The following is an 11855-nucleotide window of genomic DNA, read 5'->3' on the forward strand; positions in this document are numbered from 1 at the left end:
TTTTTTTTTTACTTAACAGCGCGGCTGGAGCTTTATTATTATTATTATTATTTTACTTCTTCTGCTTTGTTCTTCGTTTAGTTAAAAAAATTATGTTTTATTCAGAATTTCTCTTGTAGCATTCATGCTAAAGATCCTTGGCAGTCTGTTCAAAAATTAGGCGTGAAACAAATACCAAAACTGTTTAAAATGTGAGCCTAATTTAGTTATTTACTAGAAATAAAACGTTCAAATATACCAATTAAATGAAAAATGGGATTAGAAAACCCTTCAGGGTTACAAAAACATCTCATCCTATCCCTATACATGCATGAGAATTAAGCTCCAAAAGTAGACTTCAGATGACAGAAACAAGGAAGATATTTTGATGGAAGTGTCGCTCTACAGCGCAGCTCGTTCTGGTTTTGACCACACATGAACTGGACGTCTAGCCCTCCGTCTGATCTCCTAATGATGCTTCTTAATGAGTCTGTTTCTCGTTGACAGAAGGGCGGATATGATGCGAGGTGTTCCTGAAAGGTGAGAAGAGCAGAAACTACAGGAGTGTGCGCGCGCGCGGCCTGGGTGTTGGTCAGTGTGTCTGACGGGGACCGATATCTATCTCACTTGCCCATTAGCTGGGCCCTTGAAGGACTTAAATCATTCTGAGGCCCCTCGCTCATCAGTCAGTGAACAGATCCGGCCATCATCCTCAGAAGCAGCATTAGCAGCACTAGCAGCAGCAGCAGCAGTAGCAGTAGCAGTAGCAGTAGCAGTAGCAGTAACAGCAGCAGCAGCAGCAGTAGCAGCAGTAGCGCACCGTGCGTAAAACCAGCTGCGGCAAAAAGGTCAGGATGCACCCCGGTTCAACGACCTCCACCCCGTTTTCTGTCAAAGATATTCTGAGGCTGGACTTCCACGATGAGTATGAGAGTGACTTTTTGATGAGTGATCAGGTTGTTCCGATGCATCACTATCATCATCATCAGCTCGTGCGCGCTGCGTCCAGAAGCTACGACTTTTACGACTGTCCGTCTGAGAGGCGCGTCTGTGGGAGGCAGGAGAAGCTGGAGGCTCACAGTTCGGCCGCAGGAGAAGAGCTGAGGGGGAAAGGTGAGCCGATATTCCAAAATACAGGCACTGATGTGTTCATTTATGCAGCTCTGCGGAGTCTCCAAATATCCAAGAACCTTATATCACATTTTTATTTCCAATAATCATTTGAATTTATTAAATTCTCACTTAAGAAAATAACTTTCTTTCCCTGCATTCTGAATAAAAGGACCAAACCAATCTGATTTAACTGAAACCTAAAACACAAGATAAATGCAGACCAGATGGAGTTTGACAACCCCCAAATTAAAACCTAACGTTTAAGAAACTTTAGAGTTCGATGCCTTCAAGCTTTAAAAATAATCACTCAGATAGCTTTAAAACTTTATTTAAGTTCAGAAGTCTATTTTTAACAGGTGGCAGAATAATTACTAGTTTTTTTTCTTTTATTAGACGTTGTATGTTTATTTTGACTTTTCTTCAGTTATAATGATCTGTAAACAGCTCTAATATGTAAACTGAGTTTTGTTTGCAGTTTTCCGTTTAGTTTACTTTAGCTGGCACATTTAAAATAACCTTTTCCTTTTTTCAAAAACATGTATTCCGCCTTTTTTTTTTTTTGTTCTGTGCAGATATGAGCAGTCCTGACTCCCCACCTGACTGGGACAGGGATGAGAGACCCAGCAGCAGGCCGCGCAGGAAGCCCCGGGTCCTCTTCTCTCAGGCGCAGGTGTCCGAGCTGGAGAGGCGCTTCGGGCAGCAGCGCTACCTGTCCGCCCCGGAGAGGGAGCAGCTGGCCCACGCGCTGAAACTCACCTCCACCCAGGTCAAAATCTGGTTTCAGAACCGGAGGTACAAGTGCAAGAGGCAGAGGCAGGACCAGTCTCTGGAGCTGGCGGGCTTCCCGGCCGCGCCGCGGCGCGTGGCCGTGCCGGTCCTGGTGCGCGACGGGCAGCTCTGCGGCGCGGCTTCGGCTCCTTATAACGTCACGGTGGGACACTTGAACCCCGCGTTTGGGTGCGGGAGCAGCAACTTCTGCGGCTTTCCTCATCACAGCGGGTCACCTTCAGGCCAGATGTGCAACAACCAGCTGCTGGACCGAACAAGCAGCAGCGAGGGGCTCCTCCAGCAGCTCCACGCTGTCAGAGGCTGGTGACCACTTTCATCATTTGAACTTTTCAGACGAGTAAATAAATACATAAATGTGTTTTCCACCTTTTTTTTTTTAACTTTTTGGTAACTCTGATAGAGACACGTTTTGCATTAAAGAAAAAAAATCTCGCTGAAGGTTTTTATTTCATTTATAGCTCGCAAAATATTGTCGCCTGCTCTTCATATGCATCAGTCGAATTTGTAAAATTAGGCCATGAATTCACTGGAGAATGTCGACTTTATTTGTTTCATTCCATCAAATGTGACCCGGATGTCTTTCATTTAGAATCGACGGAAAACATCCCACCTGATCAGAAAGCCCTCGGAGAGCTGCGCGCCGTATCAAAGGGAGCCATCCCAGGGCCTAATGGATGAAGCGACCTCTGACCTTTCTGCGCCGCTCTTCTATCAAACTGAGCTCGTTATTGTCCCGATCCCAAACTCCCTGATAAGGCTGCAGAGAGCCTGTCCTGTCCCGTGGCTCTGCTTGGTAAACAAACCCGCAGACAGAGTGGCTCTTCAACCCTTTTTTTTTTTTCAACCAAGCTTTCAGTCAACCTTCTGCTCGGACCTGTCACTCACTGATCAGCCTCTAATGTGGAGACCATCACACCAAAAACTCACCTATGTTTTATCACTCCGAAGGACTGGAAACTAGTCTTACTTTGCTGACTGATAACTGAAAATGCTGTAAAAGAAAAAAAAACTCAGTTTGGGTCAGGATTAATAGAAACACAAGGGGCCTTAAAGAAGCATCTCTGCACAGATAAGAGGCTGCAGACAGAGAGGAGATGGACAGATCAGATAATACCATGTGTGTGTGTGTGTGTGTGTGTGTGTGGTTTACAAGCTACTGATTTTGTTTGATGATTCTTACTCACACAAAAGTGTCAAATAAAACAAATTATACAGTAATGTTGGATTGTACATTAAAAGAAACTGCTGCCTGAAAAACCGGCTTTTGAATGTTTTTATGCTGATATATTTTATTTATGATATGTATGGATTAATCAAAATCTGTAAGTGGGAAAGTAAAGCTTGTTTAAATGGTACCTTTTACAGATAAAAATCACAATAAAATACAATGCAATACAATAAACAGTACTAAAAGGTGGTAAGAACAGATCTAAATATGAAAAGAAAAACCTCCTCATAATAAAAATGTCTTCAGCTGCTTTTGAAAAGACTCAGCTCTGTCAGCGTGTCACAAAAGCAAGTTTATTCCACAGGCGAGGTGCAACGGCCCCTCTAATAGTTTCTGCTTAGAGGGCTAAGAATTAAAACATAAATCTTAAACATTTCACAAATATACTCAAGAGCTTGGCTGTGAAAAGCCCTGAAAGTCAACATCAATATTTTAAAATGACTGTACCAGGTAACCAGATAAGAGACGTTAAAACAGGATCCAAAACAATTTTTTTTTTGTTTTTATAAAACAAAGCATTTGAACTTCTGTTCTGCAGTTGAAGAGCTTTATCTTTCACTGGAGCGTGTGGCTTTAAACTGCATGAGATGTTAAATCTTAAAAGAGGAGTCGTGTGAGTTCTTCTGTTTCTTCTATGGAAAGTCTCGCAGCAGCATTTTGAGCCACCTGAAGACAACTGAGGGCTTTTGTTGTTAAATCAGGTAAAAAAGTGAGTTACAATAATCTAAGCAAGATGCAGTAAAAACATGTCTGATCATCTCCAGTTCTTGTTTTGACGGCAGACTTCTTAATGTGGAGACATCAGCTTCGGACCAGTTGTTTGGAGCGGCATCGACTGGTGAAACATAACACCTCAACTCCTCAGGTTTGGCTTGGCAGCTGAGTTTAAACGGCCAATTTGTTTCCTGTTTTATCCCAATTTAACTCAATTTTCATTTTTAAATCTCAGCTTCTGACAGGCTCTCAAACAGCTCTGACAATTAAAAACCTCAAAGGTCAGCTGGATGTCATCTGCAAAATAAATAAATAAATGTTCGGAAGTGTTATTACATTTATTAATATTTTCTCGAAAAAGGGAGGATGTACAGTGAGAAAAGGATTTATACTGATGCATCATGGTGATGAAGAGGAAAACCTCTCTTCTTGTTGACGATTAGAGCAATAATTAAAATTTTACTTTTTTATGTGAACAAGGAGGAGAAACAAACCTGGTCCAGCTGGTAACAATCAGTTTTTAAAATTGTGTTTGTCCAGAAAGCTTTACTTTAGAATGAACTTACGAGTTAAGCTTTAAAATACATCAGAGAGAGAAACAAAAACACAATGTTCTCTCTGCAATATGGTGCAATAAAAATGAACATATAATATATGTAGAAAAATAAAACATGAGCTTTAAAGCTGTATAGCTCTAAAAGAGTGGCTTCTTGGTCTGACGTTAAACAGTGGCAGTGCTGCTGGTGGATTTTAAAAGCAGTTTTAAAGCGTCCTCTAGTGGGAAAAGACAGCAACTTTTTAATGGCAAAGGCAGAAAAATTAACTTGAACATTTCAAGTCATATCAGGGTATGATTGATTGATTTATTTATTTTTACAATTTCAGACCCCCAAAAAATGAAGAAGTAACCATGCAAACAGTTTTGTTTTTGTACTTTAACTTTTGACAACATCTTAGAGCTGTTTGAATAAAGCTGCCACTAAAGATCTCAGCCCATTTTCATCTGAGAGTAACAAAAGCTTTCTTGTTTTTACTATAAAGAAAGTTAAGGGGATGCAAAATAAAACAACCAAAGCCCAGAAACAAAGATAAACCTGTTAGGAGGTGTGAGAGTGGTTTTATGCAGCCATAACAAACAGAAAACAGCAGGAAATGAGAACAGTGGACAACAAGTTACGGTCTGTAAAGTTAGAAACATTTTGCTTTTTGATCGCAAATGGCCAATGTGTGTTCGGTGATGCAGAATTGTATAAAATAAATGTCTTTTAAGCTCAAGAATTGAGCCTTTTTTCTTGTGTTCCAGTCAGGGGGTTGGGGATTATTTCACTGATTGTGCAAAAAGATTAATTAATAAAACACCAGCAAAGTCTGTCAGTAAAGATCAAAACATTTGCAAATATCTAAAGATTAGGAAAACAGTTTCTTATATGACAGAATATCAATCTGAAATGCTTTACAGAAAATATTTGGACGCAAACCATTGGTTTGCTTTTGCTTTTGCTAACAAAGCAGTGCATTCAAGTCAGCATTTACAGGACTTTGAGTCTGAAGAAAATGCGTGAAAATCTCACAAATAAAAATAAAATGTTTCAGTGGGGTGCAAACAGTTACAATGTATGACAAAGTACTTGCCTGACTAACCTAAAACTGACCTTTCAGAGTGACAACATATCTGTTTTGTCATCCAGTGAACAAGAGGGAGCATTTTCCTAAAAAAAAAAAACAGCTGAAGGATACACTACAAAAGTCTGATGCTGAGCAGATAGCAGGGCAGAGTTGTGACAAACGCACTGTAAAGCCACAACAATATACCCCTGCTTGTCGTTTTACACAATGAAACAGCAGAAGACTTGATGGCTCAGCGACATGCGGCGACACAAAGAAAACATTGTCACCGCATCGTTTATACTGCAGAAGACAAATGCCTTCTCGGGGTAAAAAGGTCGAAGCACAAGCAGGCGGCAACATACTTGGGCAGTGAACGCACGGCAAACACAATTAAAAAAAAAGGAAAATGTCACTGATTTCAGCAGAAAGACAACCGTGTGGATTGTCAAAGGATTTGATCCAGGATCATCTTCTGCCCGTATCCTAACAGAATGAAGGCAGGGGATGACAGCATCGGCCTTTGCTTAAAAGACCTGTTTTAAACATAATCCCCCTCCAACAGAAGCAACACAGGCCCTGACTCTTACTGCTGACTTTGTTTATACTCTTGTCATCACAGAACAGAACCAGTTTTCTCCAACAATGAGAAACCTGAAGCGAAAGAGCTTTTGAAGAAAAAAAAAACACAAATTACATGTTGATTTGGAGCAACTTCCAGGTCTTTAAATAAACACTTTTTCCCAGGATTTAAACATTTGTGACATTTCTTTCTTGTCTTTATTGTAACTAAAACTCAATAAACTCAGGAGATTTTAGGAGAGAGCCGAAAAATTGTGTCTAGACGTTAAAGGATAAAGGATCTCTTTGCTTACAGTTCAACATACCAAAGAAGACAGAGAGTCACAGACAAGGTCAGGGTGAAACATATCACACAGCTGATCTTAAAACTGTGTTGACAAGACAGCAGGTTATACTGGAAAAAAAGTCTCAGCAGATTTAAAGTAGATGTTTTGGGTTTTTTGTATATATACTGTGAATGATAGACAGAGTAGCAGCACTTGAATCACAAGCTATATTTTTATTGCACGTCCCACCACTTCCTGTATTTAAATGGACGCACCGGCGTGTGGTTGGAGTTAGAGCCGGTGGGAGCAGAGGGCGTGGTGGTGGTGGTGGGGTCATGTTTATCATACCTGAATTCATGGTTTTCCCTAATGTAGCATAAAATCCCAGAGCAACACGGTAAACGCCTCAGTCGGCGCAGAAAGGTCAGCCTGAGCCACGGAGAACAACAAATAAACAGCTCCCAAACAATGAGAGGGTGCATTCAGGAGCCGGCCTAAATGTGTCAGACTCATTAGTGCTCTGGGGTGTTTGACCACCCACTCTGACCCCCCCCCGTCATACTGCAGACAGAGCAGTCTCCCCGAGGCTGCCAGGTCACTGAGCTGATGGGGCTGAGAGGATGAACACATGAATCTATTTAATGGGACTATGTGCTCCAGTGTACTTAAGGAGCTCACAGCTTTACAACAGAGGAGCATTTTCTTTGAAATTGTCAATGCAGAATTCATTCGTAAAGATTATTAACAAACACCTAAACTTGATTCCCATGAGTTAAAGTGTTTGATTAGCTGAAACATACAGTAAATTCAGGGTTCAGAGGTGCAGATATGTGGTAAAGACAGAACAACTAACCAGCTATCACATAAATGCTCATTTAGGCAAAGCTTGGATGATTAAATGAATGATTTGCCAACATTTTCTAAACTGAAATATGACAGATTCAGAATTGATGCTTCATTTTGGATGTTATTGACAAAAAATAAAATATTTCTTCATATGTTTGTTGTTGAGTAAATAAAAAACAATGTCAACATCTAAAATACTGTACTTTGCAATTTTTTAAAAGAAAAAATTAAGCCAAAAATCTGTGTATAAATAGGACTTACACAAACCCTTCTGGATATAAAGTGGATAAAGGAACAAAACTGAGAAGTTTGACTTGTTCAGATTAGTTTAGAGACGATTTGTGACTCAAACAAAAAACATTATTTTAGATCAGGACTATTGATGGTAAGGATTGTCAATATCAGAGTAAATATCACTATAACATTTTCTCAGTTCAGATTATTACAGTAATAGTTTTTTGCGTTGCCAGTTTTTTTTTTCTAAAGAGTTTTTTATTTTTTAAATAAAGTGTCAAATTTTTTAATGTTTACTGAATTGCAGAGATGAATATGTTTTGCATAATATTTTGTTTTCGCTCGGAATAAAGGCACAATAATGAATCATAACATTAAAAGATGCAATTTGCTTGGAGTAATTATAACTTTCTCTTGTTCTCTCTCTCAGTAGTTCTTATCAAGTCTAAAGAGGCATAGCAAAGAAAGTTAAAACCCGCCTCCTTCACTTTAGGCCGATTGAACCCGCCTCTGCACTTCACATAAATTCGAACCTTGCGAGTGTGTGAGGACACACACACACACGCTGCCTCAACCGCAGCTGTCTGACACAGAGAGGCCTCGGCTTTCTGGGACACTGGATGGAAATGTCCGGCACTGCCAAGCCCCTGACGTCTTTCCTGATTGAGGACATCCTGTCCGCTAAGGACAGTGCAACAATGGATGGCGAGTGCTGCTCGATGAAGATGGACAGATGCTCACCGTGGGAAGAGGAATCTGAAAAGCTGTCAGCGCATGCTTATTCTCAGGAGTCCATGATTGGAATACAGACAGGTGAGCTTCCGCTTGAAATACAGCAGGAACGTTAAGGAGAGAAAATCCTGGAAATTTTGTTTTTGATAGCTTTGAAAGTGGAGTTTAGAGTTTAAATTTAATGAGATAAATAGTACTGTGCTGTGGAAAGTTGTAGCAATACATGATAATATATGATACAGCTTTAAAGTGTTTTTGTGGGAACCTTTTATTTCATATTAACGCTCGCTTATCTCCCATTACCCTCGTAAATCACAGCCGTTTACTGACACGTCTCTGTCCTGCATTCTTCAGAGTCTCACACGTCCTCTCCGGGCTCCTCAGAGTCAAGTTTGTCCTCCGCCGGGAAACAGAAGCGCTCCAGAGCTGCCTTCACCCATCTCCAAGTGCTTGAGCTCGAGAAGAAATTCAATCACCAGAAGTACCTGTCCGCCTCCGAGAGGGCCCACCTGGCCAGCACCTTGAGACTGACCGAGACCCAGGTGAAAATCTGGTTTCAGAACCGGCGGTACAAAACGAAACGAAAGCAGCAGTCGTCGGAGGTCTGCAAGGATGTGTACAGAGCAGAAGGACTGGGTCTGAGGGAGGATGTGATCAGATCGTCACTAATATCCTCTTTCTGTAAAGCGTATCAATACAGACCCTACCTGTGGGACTACAGTGGTGCCTGGGGCCCCATGATGTGGTGAAAAGATTTGTAATATTTACCAAAATCTTAGTATTAATAAACTTTAGATAGACGTTTACTGTTATTTAATTTTTTCTCTGTTAAGTGAATTCAGTAACTTCAGCAGACTGTTTTCTGAGCTAAATGAAGTTGTGTGGCATTGTTGATCAATTCATTAATAAATTATTGTTGATACAATTTACTTTTCTTTGACGTTCTGCATAAAAATTCTTCACAGACTTCGGGAATACCCATACTTTACCTACAGCTATGAAGTTTAAAATGTTTCAGAAAACGTCATTTTAGATTTAGCACTATTAGAACTGATAAAATACACAAAAACAAACTGATGTTGTTACAGAAAGGAAAACTCAAAGGAGTAAGACAGAAAAAATGAAGGCTGTGTACAGATTTGCTGCCGTTGATTTTGTGTTTTAAAGACACTTAGTTCTGACACGTGAGGCATTTCGCTGAAAACATTCAAACTATCTGCATGAACTCAATGAACTCACTAAGACAAGTATGATGCTATCAATACGGACTGAAGAATGAGAACTGATTCCTGTAAAGAGCCTCTGATCTGATTACATGAAGATAAACAGTTCTTCAGGTTCTTTGAGAGAGATGACATCATGTGGGAAGTTACTGTGTGAAACCAGACCCAGACCCAGACCCAGACCCAGAACCGGACCCAGACCCGGACCTATACCCAGACCCAGACCCAGACCCGGACCCAGACTGAGAGAGTTAAATTTATGCACACGTGGTCCAAAATGCGAACATTAAATTTGAGATTCTGTGTTGGTCGGAGTGTGAATCAGTATCAAACCAGATCTCCAGATGACACGTCAGGCTAGTTTGCTTGAGCCACAGGAGTGTGAAGCAGAACAGCCGCGTTCTGGAGTCACTTCACTTTAATGGTGCGTACGGTATCACAGCAGAGAGCCAGAACAGTCACAGAACCTGTTTGCTGAGCTGATAGCAGCACAAACACAAGACAACACATATAGATGCGGTTCATACTATACATGCATACTTGTTCCAGTTTCAACATATCTGATAACGGAAATGGAAACAACAACGCTTCTTTGTTTTACTGACTAAAAAATGTTGTTTTTTAGGGCACAGGCTCATTAGCAGGTGAGTTTGAAGTCATTGTGAAGCAAAAACCTTCAGGTTTAGCAAACTGTAGTGAATGACATTATTCTTTTCTCATTCAGGATTAATGCTGGAGTGTCAAAATCACAAATATTAACATGACGAATTTTGTCCAAAATCTATACAAATAAGAAATGTAATTGTATGAAATTGTATGCATTCCAGTTTGAAAGACAAATAAATTTTCATTTTAAGGATGTAAATAAAATCTTTGTTAACAAGAATAACACTTTAGAACAAAATACCTGAACAAATGTTTACACTTCTTTGAGGAAAGAGAAAAAAAAAAGAAGCCAGTACATGATTTATTACACAAGCCGAATCCACAAAAGGTTTGGACAAAATGTAAATAAAAACAAAATGCAATGATTTGCAAATCTCAAATCTATTTCTCTCAACAACAAAAAAAGATAAACAATGGAACAGTAAACACATCAAACATTCAAACTAAGAAATTGTACAATTTTCAGGTAACAACAGTAACAGAAAACTGAGAAAACTTTGACACTTCCATGAATCATTATCTCTAAACACAGTTCATCACACCATCCATAAATGTTAATTAAAGCTCTATCACACACAAAAAAACCCACATGTAAACACCATCTGTAAATGCAGCCATTTTCTCTTGACCAAAGCTCATTTCAAATGAACTGGGGCAAAGTGGAAAACTGCTCTGTGGTCAGACAAATCAAAACTTAAAATTCTGTTTGGAAACCATGAACTACACAAACTCCGTACTAAAGAGGAGAGGGCCCACCCAGCCTTTTATCAGCGCACAGTTTAAAAGCCCGCCTCTCTGATGGTATGGGGGTGCATTAGTTCCTCTGCCATGAGCAGCTTACACATCTGGAAAGAAACCATCAATGCAGAAAAGTATTCACAGGTTTTAGAGCAATATCTGCTCCCATCCAGAGAATGTCTTTTTCATGGAAGCCCTTACATATTTCAGCAAGAATAATGCTGAATCTTATACAGCAGCCATTACAGCAGCAGGGCTTCATAGCAGAAAAGTCCAGGTGACCTGCCTGCAGTCCAGACCTCTTCCCAATTGAAAATATGTTTTAAAAAATGGAATTTATGAGATTTGCTTTATTTAAATTTCCCTTATTTAAATGCTTATTTGAAGGAAATTACTAAGAACATTAAGTTTACAATGTGTCTCTGAGGAAACACGTGGTGTAAAATCTTCTACTGTCATTTGTGTAATATGAAAAAAAAAAATTATTTATTAGATATTATGTTGTCTAATCTTTAGGACTGCAGTCATTTACTGAAAGCATCTTTGAAATATTTATATATAAGCTGAAGGCCAGCGATATGGTCTGAGTCATGCAGGCTGGTATGCTGAGCTGATACCATACAGTGACTAATGGTGCTGATAAGATGGTACGCAGGATTTGGGGCTTTACATTTTTAGGAAGGGCATGTTTGTAGTAACGTAACCAAAGTGTGAGCTGAGTGTTGATGGAGCTGATAGAGGAAGATTTGAGAGCTCTCAGCCACTAATCTGACTTCATGAAGAATCCGCCCTCACAGGAACCTGGGTAACAAGTGACTGAAGACTTCAATCATTTTCCTGTTTACTTTTATCTGTGTACTTAATCTCAACTATCATACACAGCTCTAAATTATATCATCGCATTGAAGCAATAGATGTTATAGCATATGTTTTTGTGGAAAGATTATGAATTTATAATATCTTACCTGTTGAAGATAGCACTTTTAGCATCATCAGTTGATTGCTGTGTAAGAACCGCTATGACATTTTTGAGATTGGAGTTGTTTTAAAACGGCAGGAATACACTCTGGTCTTGGCTCCAACCGGACAAGCTGTTAGCACGTCACTCTGGTTAGAATTAAACTTTATTCCTCCAAGCTG

General features: G+C 39.8%; 2 protein-coding genes across 2 annotated transcripts; both read left to right on the top strand.

Moving 5' to 3' along the window:
• The first annotated feature begins 236 nt into the window (after window positions 1–236).
• Window positions 237–2208, top strand: nkx2.7 (NK2 transcription factor related 7). Its single transcript, XM_037975980.1, has 2 exons — window positions 237–1182; window positions 1665–2208. Exons 1-2 carry the CDS (start codon window positions 834–836, stop codon window positions 2186–2188), a joined length of 873 nt encoding a protein of 290 aa, XP_037831908.1. The 5' UTR covers window positions 237–833; the 3' UTR covers window positions 2189–2208.
• A 5717-nt stretch (window positions 2209–7925) lies between these two features.
• Window positions 7926–8966, top strand: nkx3-1 (NK3 homeobox 1). The gene is made up of 2 exons (XM_017417360.3): window positions 7926–8169; window positions 8443–8966. Exons 1-2 carry the CDS (start codon window positions 7977–7979, stop codon window positions 8835–8837), a joined length of 588 nt encoding a protein of 195 aa, XP_017272849.1. The 5' UTR covers window positions 7926–7976; the 3' UTR covers window positions 8838–8966.
• Window positions 8967–11855: the final 2889 nt, after the last annotated feature.

Source organism: Kryptolebias marmoratus, linkage group LG1 (assembly GCF_001649575.2).
Source record: "Kryptolebias marmoratus isolate JLee-2015 linkage group LG1, ASM164957v2, whole genome shotgun sequence".
Taxonomy (NCBI): Eukaryota; Metazoa; Chordata; class Actinopteri; order Cyprinodontiformes; family Rivulidae; genus Kryptolebias; species Kryptolebias marmoratus.